The sequence below is a fragment of the Zea mays genome, chromosome 5 (genome assembly GCF_902167145.1).
Source record: "Zea mays cultivar B73 chromosome 5, Zm-B73-REFERENCE-NAM-5.0, whole genome shotgun sequence".
Taxonomy (NCBI): Eukaryota; Viridiplantae; Streptophyta; class Magnoliopsida; order Poales; family Poaceae; genus Zea; species Zea mays.
The window spans coordinates 204,266,648-204,289,783 of record NC_050100.1 but is presented as its reverse complement, the minus strand read 5'-3'; the positions used below and the strand labels follow the sequence as shown (position 1 = coordinate 204,289,783).

Genomic DNA, 23,136 nt, shown 5'->3' with positions numbered 1-23,136 from the left:
CTCATGCCCCCCTGGGAGGGGCCATTCGTCATCGCCAAAGTTCTGAAGCCCGGAACGTACAAGCTGGCCAACAGTCAAGGCGAGGTCTACGGTAACGCTTGGAACATCCAACAGCTACGTCGCTTCTACCCTTAAGATGTTTTCAAGTTGTTCATATACCTCGCACCCACGCAAAGTTTAGTCATCAAGGAAGGGTCGGCCTCGCCTCGGCAAAGCCTTACCCTCCCTCGGGGGCTAAAAGGGGGGGAACCCCCTCTGCGTTGAAATTTTCCTCGAAAAAAGATCTTTTCTGCCAGAATATCTTTCGTGCTTTCTGACTACTTCGAAAAGTGGATCCTGAAAATGACGGAGTACACGTAAGCAGCCAAGGCTGACCGAGCCGAGGGACTCCTACGCCTCCGGGATACGGATACCTCACTCATCACCTTCTGCGATAAGTAACTCGCGTTCGGGTAAAGTGATTCCGCGGACCGAACAAGTCTTCACGTTCGGAAGCTCTTCTGCCGAAGCGGTCCTTCGAGCCTTCTCGACTGAGTCGACGACAGGGCCTCATGGACGGGTGAAAGTGCGCGTAAGCGGCAAGGCCGACCGAGCCGAGGGACTCCCACGCCTCCGGGATACGGATACCTCACTCATCACCTTCCGCGAGAAGCAACTCTCGCTCGCACAAACATCCCTGTTACCGACAAAAAAGTCCAGATACTCGAAACAAGAGGAAAGGAGACACAGCTTTACAACACAGCGAGGGTGTGTATTCTGGCCTCGGCGGCCGCAGAAGGCACACGCTACAAGACACTCTGATCCTGCAGGCTCGGGTCTTGACGCTGGAAGGGGGCAGTAGCACCCTCGGCATCGACGACACCTTCAGCGAGGTCCGATCTAGCCTCGGACGGTGACGCGGTCCAGGGATCCCCACTCTGGAGGACGACGTCACCGCCACGCCCGGACAATCGCCGCCAGGGACTTCTCCGGGAATCCGGCTCGAGCAGGCGGCTTGGCCGGTTACCCCTGGGGCCTCGGCCAACCATCTCCCAAGGGCGCCAGCCCAACCCGAGGCCTCGGCTGATCAACTCCGGCGTCGGTCCCGCTAACGGACAACCCGGCTAGGCTCCGGCCAACCAGGTTTCATTTCCGAGCCAACTCCGTCTCTGTTCATGCTGATATCGCTACCCCTGGCCTCGGCTCGTCGAAGAGCGGCCAAGGGGTCCCTTTAACTAAGCTAGAGGAGCCTCAGACAACAAGGCCGACCGAGCGAGGGACTCCTACGCCTCCGGGATACGGATACCTCACTCGTCACCTTGACACGGGGCGACTCATGCTTGGTGAAGCGGTTCAGATAATCAACAGGCGAGTCTTAGTGCTCGAAAATGAGGAAAAAACACGACTCTGTGCCAAAATTACATACATGTTCAGGCCCCGAAAGCCGTAATGAACAAAAACACCGGCATTCAAAGTGCCATTACAAACGGAACTCCGGTTCCCCCTCCGCAGGTACGAACAACCCCACTCGATAGGGGTGGGCCTGCAGAGCAACAGAAGACCGACGAACGGCGCGCCGTCACCCGCTCCAGCAGCGGCGACGACGACGACTTCTGCTCCGGGGGGCCGAACAGCGGCAACACTGACCTCAGGGCGGATGCTGCTGCCAGGAGGCCCCCGCCCATGCCCAAACTCGTGAGGCAAGGACGGGCAGAAGGCCGTAGAGTTGGAGGTCGGTCCGTGGCCGGCCTTGGCTATCTCGCCGGCGGAAGAACCTCTTCCAGCTGCCGTGGCAGACGCCGGCGCCACGAGCGGCTCCGAAGCCACTCGCGTCCGAGAGCCAGGCACGGTGCAGCTGCCGGCGCCACGGACGACGACCGCCCTTCCCTCCGATCACTGAGTGAAGGAGCGGGCCGCCGCCCACGCAGGGGCCGACCCCAACTCGGCACACTCCCCTCCCCAGCCCTGGTGATGAAAATCCTTAAGGCTGAGGGAGGGGCAGAGGCCGCAGCCCGGCTCGCTTTCCCCACCATCAAGCTGGAGGTCACCATCTTGGGTGACCGCCGATGGAGGGGTGTAGCCGGGCTGCATGATGAAAATCCTTGAAGCCGAACGATGGCTGAAAGGTACCAACTCCCACGGAGTTGCGTTCCTCCAACGATGAGGCGAAAAGACGGCGGGTATCTGAAAGCTCTCTTGTGAGTTTTGGTGTTTGGATGACAACTCAATTAAAGGACTAACAAGTGTACTAAGTGTTGAACAGGTGCTTAAAGTAAAGCCTACAGGGTTCAACACAAGTGAACAAATGTGATGGTCCAAGAACTGGATTATGGATACATAATGGACATCACAAGTAAGATGGACATTGCAAAAGTGAGACTCGGGTGCGTAGCTCGGAGACAACTGATCAAGCCAAGGACGGAGGCAAGAAGAGCTTCGAGGTACCAAGTGCACGGGAGAAGATCAAGGAGGCTGAGGAACCCAAAGCCAAGGGTGAAGAAGAAGGCTTGCAAAGTCAAGGGTGATCGAGTTGAGAACAGCTACGGCACATCAAGGATCACTACATAAGAACGTGACTTACAGCCAATGAGGTAACAGCTATAGTTATGTGGTGTAAGTCATAAGGCTCAAGAACAAGCTCTAAGAAGGAGATCAAGGTCACTAGAAGGAGAACAAGTGTCAAAACCAGAACTGGAAGCAGCCCAAAAGAGCTAAGTTCACCTTGATCTTTAGTTTGGGTTGTTCCTATGTTTGGAGATGTTCTATGTGACCTTTACAGGATGTTGGAGCCAAATAATGTCAATCTAGATCAAGACAAGCCGACTTGATGATTTATGAGTCCAACATCAAAGCTCAAGCATGTGGAATACTATAGATTTAATGATTAAGAGAAGGTATGTTTCTATACTTAGTACATTGGTTTTGTGGACTAATATACTTGTCTAAGTGTTAGAAATAGAAAGAAGAAGAAAAGAAGAGAGGTGCAAAGGGCTTGGCTATGTACAACCAAAGCAGCTCAGTCTGGCACACCGGACAGTGTCCGGTGGTGCACCGGATAGTGTCCGGTGCGCCAGGCTGAACTCTGACGAACTGGCCGCTCTCGAGAATTCACCGGCGACGTACGGCTATAATTCACCTGACTGTCCGGTGTGCACCGGACTGTCCGGTGAGCCAACGGTCGGCCGGGCCAACGGTCGGCCGCGCGATCTGCGCGGAACACGTGGCTGAACCAACGGCTAGATGGAGGCACCGGACTGTCCGGTGTGCACCGGACATGTCCGGTGCGCCAACGGCTCCAAGACTGCCAACGGTCGGCTCCGCCACAGAAGGAAAGAAATCGGGCACCGGACAGTGTCCGGTGTGCACCGGACTGTCCGGTGCGCCACCCGACAGAAGGCAAGATTTGCCTTCCTGGATTGCTTCCAACGGCTCCTAGGCTCCTTGTGCCTATAAAAGGGACCCCTAGGCGCCTCCAGCAACATACAAGTGCAGCCAACAAGTGTAGACTTCACTGGAATCAATTCTCGCTCTCCCTCTTGTGTGTAACTCTATAGTTTGTGTAGAAGGCACAGTTATAAGCCTTTAGAGAGAGGAGTAGTGCTGCAAAGAGCTAGAGCAAGGTCTTGAGCGTGTCGTTACTCTGCCGGGGTGCTGCCAAGAAGTTTGTAAGTAGCCGCGGCTCTGTTGTAACCCCACTCAATAGTGAAAGGCTCTATCTGTCATACTGACAGATCTGAGCAAACGGAGGAAGGAGTTGAAATAGACTCCAAGCCCAGGTGTGGCTAACTCCTACGAGGACTAGGCAAGCATTTCAGGCTTGGCCGAACCTTAGGATAAACCCTTGCGTCTGTGTGCTGTGTTCTATCCTGACTCTCTGCCTTACTCGTTTTTATCTGCACTTCAATACTTATCTGTGTTATAAGCTTGATTTGAAGTGCAGGACATTTTTGAGACAGGACCTTCCATTCCGCTGCAACCTACTCGAAGAGTCTTCTCACTCCACTGCGTACTAAGTCTTCGAGTAGAGTAAGATTTAAGTTTTAAAGTAATAAGTTTTATTCGCCTATTCACCCCCCCTCTAGGCGACATCCAGATCCTGTTCCCGGGTCAAAGGGAACTTTCAATTGGTATCGGAGCTAGGCCTCTCCAGTGTGGGCTTAGCCGTCCGGAGATAACGATGTCGTCACAAGAGGTAACTGTAGAAATTCTTTTAGGCGATGGCTCTAATTACAAATCCTGGTCTGTCTCTATTTATAAAGCTTTCATGAGTGTTGATTCTGATTTGAGACAGATCTTTGGTAGAAGTATTTTTCCATCTGATATTAGTAAAAATCCCTCTAATGATGAACTAAGATGTTTTTCTCTAAATCACCGTGCTTGCAGCATCTTAGTTGACTCTCTTTCTAGAGGTGCTTACTTTGCCATCATGAGTAGTGATAATGATTTAATTATTGATGCTCATGATTTATGGAATAGAATTAAAGTAAAATATTGTGTGACAAATTGTACTACTTCTACTCCCTATATTACTTGTGATACTAACCATTCAAAGGGAGAAGAACAAGAACGATGGCACCTAAACGATGAATCCACCTCACCGACAGGTTTGTCTTCCACTAGTTATAAATGTCTTATTGCTAACAATGATAGTGGAGACGAAAGCGATGATGAGGAGGAATATGAGGATGATAGCAAGGATGAGTCTTCATCACCACAAGGTACATTTTCCTGTATTGCTTCCACTAATAATAATGACAGGGAAAATGAGACCGGTGATGTGGAAGAAGAGGAGATTCGCCAGTTCTACACCCATCTCAACAAAGAAAATAAAGTGCTCTTGGTTAAGTTGTTGAGGAGGAACAAGGAACAAGGCGAGACGCTTCTCAGGCTAGAGGAGACTCTCATCAAAACCAACGACAGCCTGGAGAAGATGACCAAGGAACATGAGGAGCTAAAGTGCTCTCATGATAATTTGGTCCAACGGTATGAGTCTATTTTATTTGAGCAAAGAAATAATCATGATGTATTATCTGATGTTGCTCAACTTAAAACTGAGAATTCTATGCTTAAGAGTCAAGTAGAAATGATAAATTTAGAAAAACTTGCTCTAAGTGAAAAATATGATATGCTATCTTATTCTCATAATGAATTAGTTGATGACCATATCATGCTTAATGTTGCTCATGAGGTTGTAATTTCAAACTTAAATTCATGTGAACCTCATTCTCGCACGTATGCGCATTTGAATTGTATATCATCATGTGCTAACCCCTGTTGCTCAAAAGAAAGCCAATCATTGATTGAGCAACAAGTTTTAGGGTCACAAAAGAAATTCTGTGGGAATAAGAAGCAACGACAACTAAGGAGAAGACGCTTAGCTCAACTCTCTCAAGATATCCACGGGCGCGTGGTGAAGAAGCTTGAGAAAGGTAAAACTGCAGCAAGTGTTAAGCTAAATAAGAAGAATGTTCCCAAAGCTATAAATGAAGAAATCAACATGAACGAGGAAAAAGGTAAAAATTCAATTAGTCATGTTGTTTGTACTAATCATCTCTCCATGTCCTTCAAGCACAAAAAGGGAAGAGGAAAAAGGAGGTGTTTCAAATGCAAGGAGATAGGTCACCTCATCGCATCCTGTCCGTACAAAGACAAGGATGAAGGGACAAGAAGTTGCTTTGGATGCAACAATAAGGACCACTTTATCACTTCATGTCCGGTCATGAAGAATCAAGGTTGTGCATCCTCCAAGATGACCCTCTCCAAGGAAAATGACAAACAGCAAGCGTCATGTCAGGTTGAGCGACGCTTCTGCTACAAGTGTGGTGAGCAGGGTCATATATCAAAGGTATGTTATAAAGGTAAGATTCCTAAAGAAGTGAATGTGTGTCAATCTCATTCGCTTAGGAGACCCAAATCATGCACTTGTGCTAGATCTATAATGAGATCACCTAGAACTAGCACAACTGCTATTTGGGTACCAAAGGCCCTTTTAGATGAACGTTATGGACCCATCTCAAGATGGGTACCAAACTGTGCTAACTAGACCATGCAGGTGCCTTGAGATGGACTGGAGACCATGGGAGAGCTTAAGACGGTTATCTAAAACTCTATGCTTAAGCTGTTAATTGTTTTGGTGTTTATTGTCCCAAGGTTGAATTATTGTGAGACACTAATCCCATGTTCATCTCAAGTAAAATAAGGTGTATAGGTCCTTAATCATTATTGGTGAATCAAGTAAAAGGACTTTGATGAGAATCTACAGCTAGCTCTCCAAAGGACGGTACCCCGTGTATTTTAAGTACATAATTGCAACTTAGTATTGCTCTTAAGTTGGCTTGTTGTGCTACCTGTCTTTGGAGTAGTTATGCTTTATGATTGCCAGTGTTAAATGAATCATAATTATGTTTGCTTAATCATGACTGATGCTATATAGGATATATCTTTTGAATCATTCATGGGTAGCTATTTCATTTGTTATATCCACAACGATTAACTCTCTTGGTGTATATGGATAAACCTGTAACTTTTTGTAAGTCATGCTATGTGCAAATATGACATTTTGTTTAGTGCATGTTCACATGATTACCCTAGTTTAGTATTGTGTGAATTTCAAATCCATGTCGTGCCCTTTTGAGCTATGAGGTGTGTGAGCAAAAGGAGTCCTGAATTGGTGATAACAAGTGCTCTCATAAAGGCAAAGGTATGGAAAATGGAACTGTGCAATTTTATTGAATATCTTGAAGTTCCATTGATAGTGATCATAGCTGTGTTTCTTGTCTTTCAATTGGTAATATCTTGGTTTAGGTAATGTATGCCTTTAAAATGTTGTTTCTTTTGTGCACCTAAGAAACCTTCTTAATCATGACATGCTTAGATATTTCGCTTTATATACATGATTGTGTTGATCTTCAATTGGTATATGCAATGATAGTTAAATATGAAGCATGTACAGGTTGAGTAAATGTTAGACTTCCTTGAGTATTGAATTGGCTTAGGTGCCACTGAGGCATGCATTGTTGAATTTAGTCAACCTTTCATTTAGCCTTAAATTGGTGTTAAGTGGTTTTACAATTGATATTCAAATTGGCATCCTTGTGTGATGAAAGTGATAGAATATGCCTTGACCAAGGTATGTTGTGATCCCCTCTAGTTCTAAGGAAGCTAGAATGTGCAAAGTGCAAGTCATTCAAATACTTGATGCACAACTTGAGGGGGAGCACACATAACTTGTGTCCTTTGAGACTAACTGTTTCTTGAGCGATCTTGTATAGTCTCTAGGTGGAAAAGAGAAGATAAGTAAGAAATGGAGCAATCTGGACTTGGGTACCTCTGTAAGTCAAGAAATCGGTATCTCAAGTTGTGAGTAAGTGCATATCTTTAGATTGCTCATGCTCTATAATATCTGGTGATAATAAAGGGAACTTTCAAACTTTCAATAGATGCTTAAATATCATGGAGCCATGATAATAAATGAACTTTGCAATTGGTATCTTTCAATTGATAGCCGTAATAGTTCGCTTCAATTGATATCTTTTGATAATCATGAGAATAGAAGTTTCTTCTTGTGCCCAATACTATAACTTGTTCTAAGTTTGATGTCTTAGCAACAAGAAAAAGTTAGGAGAAAGAATCAGGCACAAGTGTGGAGAAGCTCTCAAGAGATTAACTACTTTCAAGATGGGAAGTACACTACATCATGGTAAAGGTACAAAAGGAAGTATTAATCTTTTGCATATATGTATCTTACCTAAATGTTGATCGGGCATATGCTCAATAAGTAAGGGGGAGTTTTGATAGTCGTTTTCCTCCTTAACACCCTGCTGTCCCTTGACATCATCATATGTTCTTGATTGAGTATGGTTTTTGGTGTTTGATGTCAAAGGGGGAGAATTTGTGTATTAAAGCTTATCTCAACCTTAGAGGAAAGCTTATCCTAATGGGTGATGTGTTAGTTTGAGCTTTGCCAAGTGTGATATTCATGTTTCTTGCAATGTTGCTCATATGGACTAGTGTTTCCGCTGCGATGAATTATTTGGCTTCTATAGTGTAATAGATAGTCATGTGGTTAATGGTGCTTTAAGATTGTCTTAAATTAGTGTCTTAGTTTAAATTGGTATTAGTTTGAATTGGTATCTTAATGATGAATAGTGGTAGGTTGATACTCCTGTGATATATCCACTATTTTGAATGGTGTTTAACTCTGATTATGTGCATTTGTGTGTTATAGCATCATGGTTTGATTCTTGCCACAATGCATACTAAAAAGTGCTAAGGTGTAGAAATGTTTCGATTTGCCTAAGTATGTGCAAATTGGCGTCTGAGGCCAAAATTATGTTTTTGAAGTAAGCACTTATTTAGGGGGAGCATTCTATAATCTTAGAATTAAAATTTGTGCTTCAAATCTTATTCTTATGTAAGCTTTAATTGTGTTGCCATCAATCACCAAAAAGGGGGAGATTGAAAGCTCTCTTGTGAGTTTTGGTGTTTGGATGACAACTCAATTAAAGGACTAACAAGTGTACTAAGTGTTGAACAGGTGCTTAAAGTAAAGCCTACAGGGTTCAACACAAGTGAACAAATGTGATGGTCCAAGAACTGGATTATGGATACATAATGGACATCACAAGTAAGATGGACATTGCAAAAGTGAGACTCGAGTGCGTAGCTCGGAGACAACTGATCAAGCCAAGGACGGAGGCAAGAAGAGCTTCGAGGTACCAAGTGCACGGGAGAAGGTCAAGGAGGCTGAGGAACCCAAAGCCAAGGGTGAAGAAGAAGGCTTGCAAAGTCAAGGGTGATCGAGTTGAGAACAGCTACGGCACATCAAGGATCACTACATAAGAACGTGACTTACAGCCAATGAGGTAACAACTACAGTTATGTGGTGTAAGTCATAAGGCTCAAGAACAAGCTCTAAGAAGGAGATCAAGGTCACTAGAAGGAGAACAAGTGTCAAAACCAGAACTGGAAGCAGCCCAAAAGAGCTAAGTTCACCTTGATCTTTAGTTTGGGTTGTTCCTATGTTTGGAGATGTTCTATGTGACCTTTACAGGATGTTGGAGCCAATTAATGTCAATCTAGATCAAGACAAGCCGACTTGATGATTTATGAGTCCAACATCAAAGCTCAAGCATGTGGAATACTATAGATTTAATGATTAAGAGAAGGTATGTTTCTATACTTAGTACATTGGTTTTGTGGACTAATATACTTGTCTAAGTGTTAGAAACAGAAAGAAGAAGAAAAGAAGAGAGGTGCAAAGGGCTTGGCTATGTACAGCCAAAGCAGCTCAGTCTGGCACACCGGACTGTCCGGTGGTGCACCGGACAGTGTCCGGTGCGCCAGACTGAACTCTGACGAACTGGCCGCTCTCGGGAATTCACCGGCGACGTACGACTATAATTCACCGGACTGTCCGGTGTGCACCGGACTGTCCGGTGAGCCAACGGTCGGCCGGGCCAACGGTCGGCCACGCGATCTGCGCGGAACACGTGGCCGAACCAACGGCTAGATGGAGGCACCGGACTGTCCGGTGTGCACCGGACATGTCCGGTGCGCCAACGGCTCCAAGACTGCCAACGGTCGGCTCTGCCACAGAAGGAAAGAAATCGGGCACCGGACAGTGTCCGGTGTGCACCGGACTGTCCGGTGCGCCACCTGACAGAAGGCAAGATTTGCCTTCCTGGGTTGCTTCCAACGGCTCCTAGGCTCCTTGTGCCTATAAAAGGGACCCCTAGGCGCCTCCAGCAACATACAAGTGCAGCCAACAAGTGTAGACTTCACTGGAATCAATTCTCGCTCTCCCTCTTGTGTGTAACTCTATAGTTTGTGTAGAAGGCACAACTATAAGCCTTTAGAGAGAGGAGTAGTGCTGCAAAGAGCTAGAGCAAGGTCTTGAGCGTATCGTTACTCTGCCGGGGTGCTGCCAAGAAGTTTGTAAGCAGCCGCGGCTCTGTTGTAACCCCACTCAATAGTGAAAGGCTCTATCTGTCATACTGACAGATCTGAGCAAACGGAGGAAGGAGTTGAAATAGACTCCAAGCCCAGGTGTGGCTAACTCCAACGAGGACTAGGCAAGCATTTCAGGCTTGGCCGAACCTCGGGATAAACCCTTGCGTCTGTGTGCTCTGTTCTATCCTGACTCTCTGCCTTACTCGTTTTTATCTGCACTTCAATACTTATCTGTGTTATAAGCTTGATTTGAAGTGCAGGACATTTTTGAGACAGGACCTTCCATTCTGCTGCAACCTACTCGAAGAGTCTTCTCACTCCAATGCGTACTAAGTCTTCGAGTAGAGTAAGATTTAAGTTTTAAAGTAATAAGTTTTATTCGCCTATTCACCCCCCCTCTAGGCGACATCCAGATCCTGTTCTCGGGTCAAAGGGAACTTTCAGTATCCCCCATCCGGGGGCTTGGAAGGTGGAAAGACGCGATGCATAAGGGAGCGAGAAGACATGGTCGCCTTCCGAAAGGGGTCGCCCTCCTTTTAAAGGTGCCTCTCCCTACTTGCGCCTCCAACCGTCACGGGCTGAGTCTTCTCCAACACGCTCCAAGGCCCTCCCCTGCGGCGCGGGGGCTGTGTCCCGCATGTCATGCAAACCGGCTCAGAGCAGAAGAAGCCAAACCGCCGCGCGTGGTGCACACAACCGCCCAGCGGTTACAAGTGACCCTCCACTTTTGCCCAGACCAACGGACGAAAGAGGCGGGCAGACATGCAGGCGGCATGCAACCGCGCTAAGTGGACGCGCTTCTCCGACTCCCGACACGCCCAGCATGGGGGCCCAGGCCCACGCGTCACGTAACCGGCGCGCCGGATGCTGCATGCAAGCGACTGCACCGCCACTTGCGCCACCACCGCGCCTCCTCGATTGCGGAACCAATACCGCGACTCGAGGCGACCCAGCGCACGACCCAGCAGCGCCAGCCTGACGCGGTGGTCAATGCGGCCAAAAGTGGGCCGGCAGTAATGACGGTGGCAGGCGGGCGGGAGCAGCGGTCACGTCGTCAGCCAAGCTCACGTCCCATCCGGGGGCAGCAAGAGAACCCCCTCTCACGGCGTGAGGACAACACGCCCGTGATCCGTTCCTCGAATGGCTCGCGCACGCGCAACGGCCGCCCCGCCAACCACTCGCCCCGTCGCATTAACTCCACGGCGGGACAGGCGGCGCTTCTGGCATGAATAGCGGGCGACGCTTCGCCTTCGCCGAAATAACCGCGCCAAAAAAGGTACGCCGCATCGTTCGATTTCGTATCCTTTTCCTTTTTTCCTCTTTCTCTATCTCTTGCAACAGGGACCGGGAAAGGGGGATACCCCGAAAAGGGTCCTTCCCTGTGAAGGAACCAGGCTCTGAGCCTCCTTACTGATCAGAGGTTCGAAGGCTGGCCCCCCGAAGGGTTCAACAGCCGCCTCAGATCGCATGGGCCCTACACCCACTACTGGTCAGAGGTTCGAAGGCCGGCCCCCCGAAGGGTTCCACGGCTGCCTCAGGCTACCCGGGCTCCGCGCCCATTACTTATCAGGGGTTCGAAGGCTGGCCCCCGAAGGGTTCACAGCCGCCTCAGACGCCGAGCGAGGGATGACCAGGGGTACGTTCGATACATAACCAAGGCTCGGGCTGTGCTCCCGAGGTACCCTAGGACATTTCCGAGACCAGCGGGAGCGATCTTGTAACGGAATCCCATCAGAGGGAGGCATCGAGCCCTCGGACCCCGTCGCCAGGGGACCGGGTCCGGCAGATCACCCGCAGGTACTTTTGGGCATGCCTCTGGGCCCCTAGCCGACCCCTAACGAACGGGGCACGGACGTCCACTCGGATTACCCGCTTGCAGCTCACCGGAGACACCATGTTCGGCGCCCATCGAGGGCAACATGGCGCTTTCCCCCCTCCTCCTTACGGAAAGGCGACGCAGGGGCGTATGTAAAAAAGCCGAGTCTGTCCCTGATCGCCCTCTCGCCCTGCGTAGAGGCTTGGGGGCTGCTCTCGCAAACCCGGCTCCGGCCGAACCGTTGACAGCGTCAACATACCAGCCCGAGAACTTGGGCCCCGACCGTACACCCGGGCTACGGCCAGTTCGCATGAGGGAACAACCAGACCAGCCGAAGCATTACGCAAGGCATTAAGACCTCGCAGGAGTGAAACCACTCCTCCGAGGCCTCGGGGGCTACACCCGGCGGGTGCGCTCGCGCGCACCCACCGGAACAAAATGCAACCGAGAAAGGCTGGTCCCCTTGCAAAAAAGTGAGACAAAAGCCTCCAAGCGAGTGCTAACACTCCCTTTGAGGCTCGGGGGCTACTGTCGGGGACCATAATTAGGGGTACCCTCAAGACTCCTAATTCTCAGCTGGTAACCCCCATCAGCATAAAGCTGCTAAGGTCTGATGGGTGCGATTAAGTCAGGGATCAGTCCATTCGAGCGACTCGATCACGCCTCGCCCGAGCCTAGCCTCGGACAAGGGCAGCCAACCCCGGAGGATTTCCGTCTCGCCCGAGGCCCCCCCCCTCCGAAGACGAACATATCTCCGGCTCGCCCGAGGCCCTGCCTTCGTTAAGAAGCAACCCTGACTAAATCGCCGCACCGACCGACCAAGTCGCAGGAGCATTTAATGCAAAGGTAGCCTGACACCTTTATCCTGACGCGCGCCCTCCGGCAGAGCTGAAGTGACCGCCGTCACTTCACCGCTCCACTGACCGGCCTGACAGAAGGACAGCGCCGCCTGCGCCACTCCAACTGCAGTGCCACTTGACAGAGTGAGACCGACAGGTAGTCAGGCCCTACCAAAGGCACCATAGGAAGCTCCGCTCCGCCCGACCCAGGGCTCGGACTCGGGCTAAGTCCCGGAAGACGGCGAACTCCGCTCCGCCCGACCCAGGGCTCGGACTCGGGCTAAGTCCCGGAAGACGGCGAACTCCGCTCCGCCCGACCCAGGGCTCGGACTCGGGCTAAGTCCCGGAAGACGGCGAACTCCGCTCCGCCCGACCCAGGGCTCGGACTCGGGCTAAGACCCGGAAGACGGCGAACTCCGCTCCGCCCAACCCAGGGCTCGGACTCGGGCTAAGACCCGGAAGACGGCGAACTCCGCTCCGCCCGACCCAGGGCTCGGACTCAGGCTAAGACCCGGAAGACGGCGAACTCCGCTCCGCCCGATCCAGGGCTCGGACTTGGGCTCAGCCCCGGAAGACGACGAACTTCGCTCCGCCCGACCCCAGGGCTCGGACTCCGCCCTGGCCTCTACCGAACGACCTCCGCCTCACCCGACCCAGGGGCTCAGACTCGGCCTCAGTCATGGAAAACAGACTCGACCTCGGCTTTGGAGGAGCCTCGATGTCGCCCAACCTAGGGCGCGGGCCAGCCACGTCAACAAGAAGCGCCATCATCACCCTACCCCGAGCTGACTCGGGCCACAGAGAACAAGACCGGTGTCCCATCTGGCTAGCTCCACCAGATAGGCAATGATGGCGCCCCGCATGCTCCGTGATGACGGCGGCTCTCAGCTCTCTTACGGAAGCAGGAGGACGTCAGCAAGGACTCAACCGCTCCGACAGCTGTCCCTCCGCCAGGCTCCGTCGCTCCTCCGACGGCCACGACATCACACCAACTGGGTGCCAAAATCTCTCCGGCTGCCACGTCGGCATGTACTTAGGGCGCTAGCTCTCCCCCGCTAGACACGTAGCACTCTGCTACACCCCCATTGTACACCTGGATCCTCTCCTTACGCCTATAAAAGGAAGGACCAGGGCCCTCTTAGAGAAGGTTGGCCGCGCGGGAACGAGGACGGGACAGGCGCTCTCTTGGGGCCGCTCGCTTCCCTCTCCCGCGTGGACGCTTGTAACCCCCTACTACAAGCGCACCCGACCTGGGCGCGGGACGAACACGAAGGCCGCGGGATTCCCACCTCTCTCACGCCGGTCTCCGGCCGCCTCGCTCCTTCCCCCCTTCGCGCTCGCCCACGCGCTCGACCCATCTAGGCTGGGGCACGCGGTGACACTCACTCATCGGCCCGAGGGACCCCCCGGTCTCGAAACGCCAACAAAAAGTGTGAAAGGAGAATGGCCATCGAAATCCTGGTGCCAGAGAGCTCCTAAATCCACACCACGATAGTTTCCCAACCTGCATCCATCTTGGGAACATCCTCCCACCATGACCTATCCACTTCAAGCACCCTTGTTAGCATTGTTAGGAGGTTCCTTAGCACGTGTCATATGGTAGGTTCAAGACATCCACCAATGCTCCCAGTTTCTAGAGAAATCTTCGGCGATGTAGTTGGAACGACGTCAGAGACTAGAATGCAGCTAGAAGAATACCTTCCTAAAGGGTTTTGCACTGGTACAAGTATGAGTAACAAAGAGGTGGTGTGACAGAGGGACCGAAGGCGTCGACCCAATGAAAGCTTTGTAGAGGTAGCCAGAGGTTGAGAGAGCAAGGGTGACATTAGTTGTAAGATGCCCTACCTTGAGCCCGTAGTACTAAAGAATGCCACGAGAAAAACAAGAAAGGGGAAGTGGACCCTACAACATGGTGGGCATATAAATCATATGATGTCATCATCTTGTGGGAGTTGTGCTAGGTGAACCATAGGCCGAACACAACCTGAGAGTGGTGGGGAAACCCAACCAAGGATCTCCCTCTCTGTTAAACACATGGGCATGGGGAGGTGCTTGAGGATCAAAGCATCTGCCATGGACAGACACAAACTCAACAAAAATGAACCAAGTTAGAGACATGAGGAGAAGAACGCTGATGGGTTAAAATACAAGAGGAGCCAAATAACTATTTGACACCCAACAGTCCCAGACTCCTTGAGCCATCCCAAATCTCTAACCTCTCGTTCGACCACATGCGGTAGCCACTCCCCTTTCTCCCAAAGGATGCATGTATGCATGATTCGATGTTCCATTTGAAAAATTATTGCCTACTACACTACAGGAAACACCTAAATTTTCGTGGGCCAAAAACCCACAAAAATAAGCGTAAACCGACGAAAATAGGCTATTTTCATCGGCATGCCTACGAAAATGTACAACTATTTCGTCGGTACCGACGAAAATGACCTATTTTCGTCGGCTTCCCCAAGGCCGACGAAAATAGGTGCTCGGCTAGGATTTTTGTCAGCCACCGAGGCCGACGAAAATAGGGAGCTTTATTTTCATCGGCCCCGGTGGCCCACGAAAATAGCTGGCGGCCTGCATGTATTTTCGTCGGCCTCCGTTCAGGCCGACGAAAATTCATGGTACCCCCCCAAACAGAATTTTCTGCACCTTTTAATTCACAGCAAAATACACATAATCCACAATCACATATACAATAAACAGTTTCAATACAGAATTCACAAACCACATTCACAAGCAATACCATAATTGTTTCAAACATAGTCCATACATAGTCCATAACTGTTTCAAACATAGTTTCAATACCACAATCACATCCATAATAAAGTCCATACATAGTCCATAAACAAACTCACTACTCACTCCTGCGGGCTGTGGGAGTTTTGGCCACTCCCTCCTTCGCCACCAGGAAGGTGGCCACTCCCTCCAGAACCATGGACGAGGAAGTCTTGGACGTTGACAGCACCCTCTGATCCCTAAGCATGTGACACTGAACCCTGCAATTCATCAATCATTCAAATAAGGCTGTGTTTTGCTATCCCTATACATATACATTGCTATGTTTGGTCACTATTTGCATAAAACTAAACATGGAACGTCACCTGTGATCCATTGTGATGAGGAGCCTGTGCATGCATCCACGGGTAGTGTTGTGCTGGACACCCCTGAGGTGGTGGCACCCACCCCGTCGGTGGCGGTGCCATCCACGCTTGAAATGGCTGAGAGCCCGCCGGTGGCTGGGAGACCAGTGGCACCCATCCCGGGACTGGCTGCGATCCTTGGGGTGGTGGAGCCGTCCAAGTGCCTGGAGGTGCCTGCGTCCACCCAACACCGGTCCACAGTGGCTGCGACGCTGGAGCTTGTGCTGGCCACAGTCCCCATCCTTGTGCCTGCGAGCCATTTTTGATAATAAAAAAAGAGTTGCTATGGAATTGAAGTGTTCAGATAGTGTTACCTGGGGAGGGCGAAAAGCGGGCAAGTTCATATCAGGGCCGAGTCGAGTAGTCATTTCCTGCAAATGGATGAAACAGTAGAATCGCAACATTATACTTTGAATTCAATGACACATGATGAGATAGACGAATTACCTGAAAATAAGAAGCCATATACTGCGTCAGCTGTCCGACCTGCTCCTGCGCTGCTCGAGCCTGCTCCTGTGCTGCTCGAGCCTGCTCCTGTGCTGCCCGAGTTTCCTCCTCCAGCTGAGCCTCTCGAGCAGACCTGGAGGAGCGAGAACTCCCTGCCAAAGACGATGCCTTCCCCTGATCTATTGGCCTGTTATACTCCACAACGCCGGTGCCAAAGGCAAACCTGCATGATACACATAGTTGAGCCATTAAGTGGACACATTCTTGTTAATGAAATTGTCGAATCAAACAAAAACACCTCACCAGCCATGCTTTCTACCCCCACCACTGTGGTACAACGCCGAGGCATCTAAGTCCGAATGCATCTAGTCGAAGTCAGGCCCATGGCGTTGAGTCATTTCCTCCCCATATGCATTCTGCAATGAAAGTTAGAGTTAGACACAAAACATGCAATTTAATTCGTAAATACAAACTTGTTTACCATTTTCTCCCTTGCCGCCTCGCTGCATAGCACATCAGGGTTCGTCGGATCAGGGCCACGGTGACCACGGACGTAAACCTCCATAAAACTTGGAGCAACTCCACTTTTAGCTTCCTGCATGAAAAAGAAGAGTTAAACCATAGAATTTTCATAGATGTAACATACAAGTTTGATTTATATACTTACCATGCGGCGTGCGGTACCAAGGTGTCCATCGACGCCGTACCTGTGCCCCGGTCCTTCAGTGCCACGGTTGGCACGGTGCTTCTGGGACTCTGCAATCCACTCAGGCGACGCCCATCTCTTAGCCAACCACCTCCAGGCTTCCATGTCCTTCGCAAGCCAATCCACAACGCTCTCCAGGTACTGCCCCTCTGTGAGGTAGATCTCATTGGCCCCTTTTGATTTGCTCATGTTCTGCCCCTTTATCTTATTGTAGTAGTAGTTGACGGACGCGATGTGAGCATTGTACATGGCATCGTTGATGACCTTATCAGCGCACTTTCGAAAGTGCCTCTTCACACTGTTGGGACACACGTCGATCTTCTCATATGTCATCCCAAGACTAGCCAACATCTTCTTTGCGAAGTACATATTCTTTGGCAACTTATGATTCTCCGGGAGAACCTCGCCCATCAGTTGGACGATGTCGTTGTAAGCACTATTTGAAATGTTGTGCTTCGACTTTATCGCCATTAGTCTTGTGAGAGTCCCAAGAACTGACATCTGAGTGCGCTCGGGCAGTCTCTCTTCTAGCGGGCGGCGGCGAGGAGCGGGCGCGCGGTGAGGAGCGAGCAGCGGTGAGGAGCGGGCGCGGCAAGGGGCGACGGACGACGTGCCCGCGGCGAGGGGCGGTGGACGGCGGGCGTGCGGTGGTGAGGAGCGGGCGCGGGCATGCGGCACGCGGCGGTGAAGAGCGGGCGCGGCGAGGGGCGGCGAACGGGCGGGCGTGTCCGCGGCGAGCCGGTGAGGAGCGGGCGCGGCGAGGGGCGGCGAACGGGCGGGCTGCCCGCGGCGAGCCGGTGAGGAGCGGGCGCGGCGAGGGGCGGCGAACGGGCGGGCGTGCCCACGGCGAGCTGGTGAGGAGCGAGCGCGGCGAGGGCGGCGGACGGCGGGCTACGGCGAGCGGCGGTGAGTTTGGGCAAAACATGTTCGAATCAAGCGTCCGCGGGATTAGGGTCGCTGTATTTTCGTCGGCCTGACTTAGGCCGATGAAAATAGAGGTTATTTTCGTGGGCCAGCCGACGTAAATATAGCAGCCCACGAAAATAACTGTTATTTTCGTCGACCTTAGTGGCCGACGAAAATAAGTGTCGTATTGTCGTCGGCCGGCCGACGAACATATTAGCGGCCCACGAAAATAACCTCTATTTTCGTCGGCCGGCCGACGAAAATATTCCAGCCCACAAAAATTTATGCGTTTCCTATAGTGCTAATCCGAGTGTCAAAATTGAAAATTGATTCCACCATTGTGTTCGTCTCTATGAAAGCTTCAAAACTAGATTCCACTTGACATATTTATCTCAAGGTCAATCGTTATATTTTTTTATCAGGGTCAGCCATTGAAGTTATGAAGGTGAGTTATTGTATTTTATCAGGGTCAATTATTGTACTTTTTTCAGGCTCGGTCATTAGCTATCAGGATCAGTCATTGTATTTCTATAAGGGCCGATCATTATATCACTGTATTTTATCACGGTGAGTCATTGTAGTCATTAGGGTCAGACTTGTATTTTATCAGGGTCACTCATTGTATTATTAGGGCCAACCATTATATCTTACCAGGGACAGTCGCTATAGTTAGCAGGGGCGATCATTGTATTTATTAGGGTCAGTTATTATATTTTTATTGAGAACCAGTTATTATATTTGTTAGGATTAATCATTGTAGTTATCGAGGATCAAATCCCCGGACCCCTAGGGCCCACGAGTCAGAGGGAGGATGGAGGAAGAGTCCAACCCAGAAGGCCCCGCCCCCAAATAACCCCGAGCCCGAGGGACGGCAGAGGTGAGCCGAAAGGGTGGGGGTCAGGTTAATCAAGATGAATTGGGAACGGAGAATGGAGGGGCAAAAGATTGCGACAACAAGGAGAGCTCAGACAACAGAGTAGCAATTACTCGATTGACTTAACTAGGTAGTGAACACCCGATACGTAGCCCTTTAGAACCAACAACGCATAGAGAATTGGGAACTCTTCCCTCTCTCTCGCTTGTAACCCTACTATGAACATTGATCAACAAAGTGTCGGTAGCGTGAGCCACCGAAGACTGGAAGAGGGGACGTTCTGTCTGAACCAGTATAAATCTTACGTCCACCGGGCACACCATTTGAATCTAGAATGCGCATATATAAATTTACTCGTAGGTGTTGGTTTGAAACACCGACAGTAATTAAATAAAAAATGATATGTATAGTATGAGTAATATAGGTTTGATAAAAAAAATCTTAGAAACATAAATATAAACTAGGTGAGTGCCCGTGCGTTGCAACGGAAATATATAATACCACGACAAGTTATATATGTGTGTTTTATACTGTTATTAGAAAATGTTTCGTAATCCATTTGTGATCCTAGCCATGTATAAATTTTGTTATCTTAATCTAGCTATTTCACCTCTACATAGTATAGTGCCCGTGTGTTGCGATGGTACAGTCATATTTGATGAGGCGGGGATATAGAATTGCTCATATGTTACTTTCTATTCATGCTTAAAGTATTCAGGCAGAACCGTGCACCACGGTATGCTGTGGACGCCTACACTAAGGCCTTAAGGAGTAGTAGAGATAGAGATATCTTAAGTCCAGGAACCCTGTTTGGAACACTGGTTTTACTTCATGTAGTTTCAGAAATTTAGAACCGACAAAACTATAAATTATAACTCAAGTTGTTAGGCTGTTAGCTACAACTACAAAATAACACTTGTGGATCAATATACTTCATAGAGGGAGAAAGAACTATCATGTGGAAATGTCATAAAGAACCATACACCACACAGATAAGTATAGAACTTAGACAACACGCTGATGTGTAATTCAACGCCATCTTTTATATAGCATAACAATAATATAAGGAAGTAGCTCCAGCTCCATATTTTGCATGCACTACAGCTATGGTTAAACTGGCTTGTTCCGTAGCCTCCTTGCCGGATCAGGCTTCACAATTCTAAATTGGTCCAAAACCTCCATCGTACTTGAGCTTACAAACTGAAGAAGAGAGATTAACAATTGTTTAGAGTGAAATGCCCAAATGGCCCTCTTTCTGAATTTTCTGGTATTTTCGTTATTCAATGCCCCCACATTAATCTCCAAAGTACTAATTCAAACATGTGAAAGGAGAGAAAATATTGCGAAAAGGAAAGGAAATACAAAAACTGACCTGAACCAGCATATCACCTCTTGTGGCATGCACCCTGGCATACCCGAATTCTGAAACTCTTGATAAGCTCCACTTGTTCAACTGATATCAAGGCAAGATTTTGTTAACGAGCATGTACAGTATTGGATATCAATTTAAGGTTATGAACTTAAAAGTATATCTCAAATCTGAATGTTCATTGAATAATTATTACAAGAAATCTCATGTATACCATCTTAAAGATCAAGCACTACTTGCTTTGGACTACAAAAGACTTGTTACTATAGTTCTTACCACAATCCTAGGGAACTTGTCCAAGCTAAATCCTCTAGCTCTAACAGTGGCATGAATGGGTGAGGTATATTTGCTGTTGTCATAAGTATCAATTCCACTTGCATCCTTCTTTGGCTTGCCTTTGCATCTATTCTTGTATATTGCACAAGTCCTCTCATAGTTGTGTACATGGCCAAAGAAAACCAAATCCGCCTACTCAACCAAAAACCAAAACATGCTACTATGGTTAGTGTATTGTGGTCAGCTGGTCATTTCTTTTCATACCAGCCTGAGGTAGTTAAGTTTCAGTTCCAAGCGTGATTTCTTACCTGGTGCTTGAGCAAGAGTGGCTCAACGGAGGCTACAAATGTTAGATCTACATTAACTGGTATTCCGACATGGGATGAGTACATCGGTCTATCCCTGCAATTTTCATTGAAGTATGGTGATTATGTTTCTTGTATCTGAATAGCACATATTACAGGTTTAAGAGAAACTAAGTATAAAATGAAAGGACTCTTGTTGGGTCCGCACGATCTATCCATAGACAAGCTACTTGAAAACATACTTATGTAACAAAACTCACCCAATGAAAATTATCCACGGTGTCCTCGATCTATTGATTGATGACAAATCTTGATTCATCCATTTGTACTATTCAAACAATAAACTTTTCAGAGAAACAATACATATATTTTGAAGTCTGAACAATACATGAAAAGTTCCAATTGATTGTATACCTGCTTTGACATCTCTGACCACTTATGCTCAGTTGACATCACGACAAAGTGAACACTCCCTTGCTCAATTGAATACCATGGCTTATCCTTACTAACAGCTGGCATGCGGAAATATGACTCATATGCAACTCCACATTCGCCACCTGAATCTGGGGTCACATATACAGAACCAGACTCGACATAATCCCTGAGGAAGACAATGCAAGTTCATGGTCAATGATGGTGCATTTCACAATGCAATTCAACTGTTCAGATTACACTGCAAACATAAGGTTTTAAAATTATCAATTACCTTTCATGATTACCAATAGCGGTCATGTAGGGAACTCGAGAAGCGACTGGTGCTATGAGGTTTAGGAAGAAATCCCATTCAACCAAACGCCAGGTCGTTTGAGGCGAAGACACACACCACGCTAGCTGGGTACACCCCAATAATAGAGAAACCCTACTCCTAGCCTGAGAACTAAGAAACAGTACCCCGCGTTTACCACGGCGGGGACGTGGCTGGCGCTGGTGAAGGCGGCGGCGAGGAGGATGCCCCAGCGGCGACCGGATCCGGCTCCATCGCTGCGATCTGTGAGGCTATATAGAAGAGATTAGGATTGGGCAAATTGAATTTTGCACGGGAGGATGTCTTTATACTTGACGATTGCTGAAGCTTGCCATCAGGGACATCTACGACAGCAAGCAAAAGCATGCACCTGTGTCACTTGCTTCTTCTCACAGAGCAGGAAGCCAGCAGGGAAAAAAAGACGAAGAATAAATCAGATGCAGAGCCAACCTGGCTAGCGAGGAGGATGCCCCAGCGGCCACACGATACAGCACTTCTCGCTACCATATCCTCCTGAAAGCATATTTCTGTTTGATCTTGAAAATTTAGACATACCAGATGACACATTAGTGAAACAATCAATAGCACATAACAGGCAAAAAAATATGATGGCATAAGACATGCCCAAGTGAGCTATAATCCTGGACAAAACATGGAGAGTACTAAATATGTGGCCACACCTGTGCCTTTTAAGCTAGGTGTAAAACCTAGGAAAGCAGAAAGTGTGACAACAAAAATGGAACAATTAGTTTATGATTTGTTGCACACCTCTTTGACCCATTAGATATTGGAAGTTTGTTAATAGGATTGTAGACTACGTTGATGTGTCCTAGGGTATCATTGGTCCAATTGATTGGAACCTGAACAGGAAAAGCCAGAACTATAATCGAAACAAATACCTTGATCCTACAGCGATTAACAATAATTGAATTAGTGCATAGACATCGAAAGGCTATGAAAACAATGATGATAGATATTAAAAGATTGAACAATGTGGCAATTCATACCTGAAAGGTTTCCTTTCAACAATGTGGTAAAGCCTACCATGTGCATAGAGGCGCCTTGGATCTCTTACCATCTACTGTCGCGAGTTAGTATCATCTTGTAGAGAGAAGAAATGGGGGAGTGAGGGGAGGTAGCTAGACAACCCTAAACCATGTATTGCATCCCCACCTGCATCAGCCTCGTGGGTGGTATGCTCAGCATCGCGATGCCCCTCCCGTAGTTCTTCCTCAAGAAAGCATAGAAATAGTTGATAGCCCTCAACCAAAAACAAATCGTTTACCAATGCTTACATATCCATATATCCAAGAATGTGACAATAGAGCAAGAAATTTCTCAACTGGATCCGACGTTGACTCTTGCTGAATAAAAAAGAAGGCGGATGAGCACCTGCTGGCTGGAGCTACCGATTTGTAGACGAACGATGACCTCGACCTTTGTCTCCGGTTCGATGACGCGGATCTCGGACCTCTATCTTAGCGTGCGCAGCGATGGAAGGATCTCGATGCGGCGACCATGAAGTAGGCAGAAGTAGGTGGCTGCGCTGCATCGGAGTCGTGGGGAGGATAGAGGAGTCGACGGTGGGGTGGTGCAGAGGCCACACGCGGCGAGGCGGAGCGGTGAAGGAGAGCTGTGCTCGTCGTCGTCGCAGCCAAGAGAATGGCTTGGGGAGGCGAGGGAGGTGGCGGACGCGGGGGTGAATGGTGCGGTCGATCTGGTGTTGAAGGGGGGCAAGGGAGAGGTCTCTAGTGGGGCGAGGCGGAGGTGGTGAAGGGGA

At 48.9% G+C, this 23,136-nt stretch overlaps 1 protein-coding gene across 1 annotated transcript; it reads right to left on the bottom strand.

The window, feature by feature from the left end:
- Positions 1-19,598: 19,598 nt before the first annotated feature.
- Positions 19,599-22,434, bottom strand: LOC103628803 (probable inactive purple acid phosphatase 24). Its single transcript, XM_008648933.2, has 10 exons — positions 22,364-22,434; positions 22,125-22,262; positions 21,514-21,607; positions 21,318-21,442; positions 21,026-21,212; positions 20,872-20,939; positions 20,615-20,708; positions 20,307-20,498; positions 20,034-20,114; positions 19,599-19,861 (listed from the first exon to the last, which is right to left on the bottom strand). The coding sequence occupies exons 1-10, from the start codon at positions 22,432-22,434 to the stop codon at positions 19,772-19,774; spliced, it is 1,140 nt and encodes a 379-aa protein (XP_008647155.2). The 3' UTR covers positions 19,599-19,771.
- Positions 22,435-23,136: the final 702 nt, after the last annotated feature.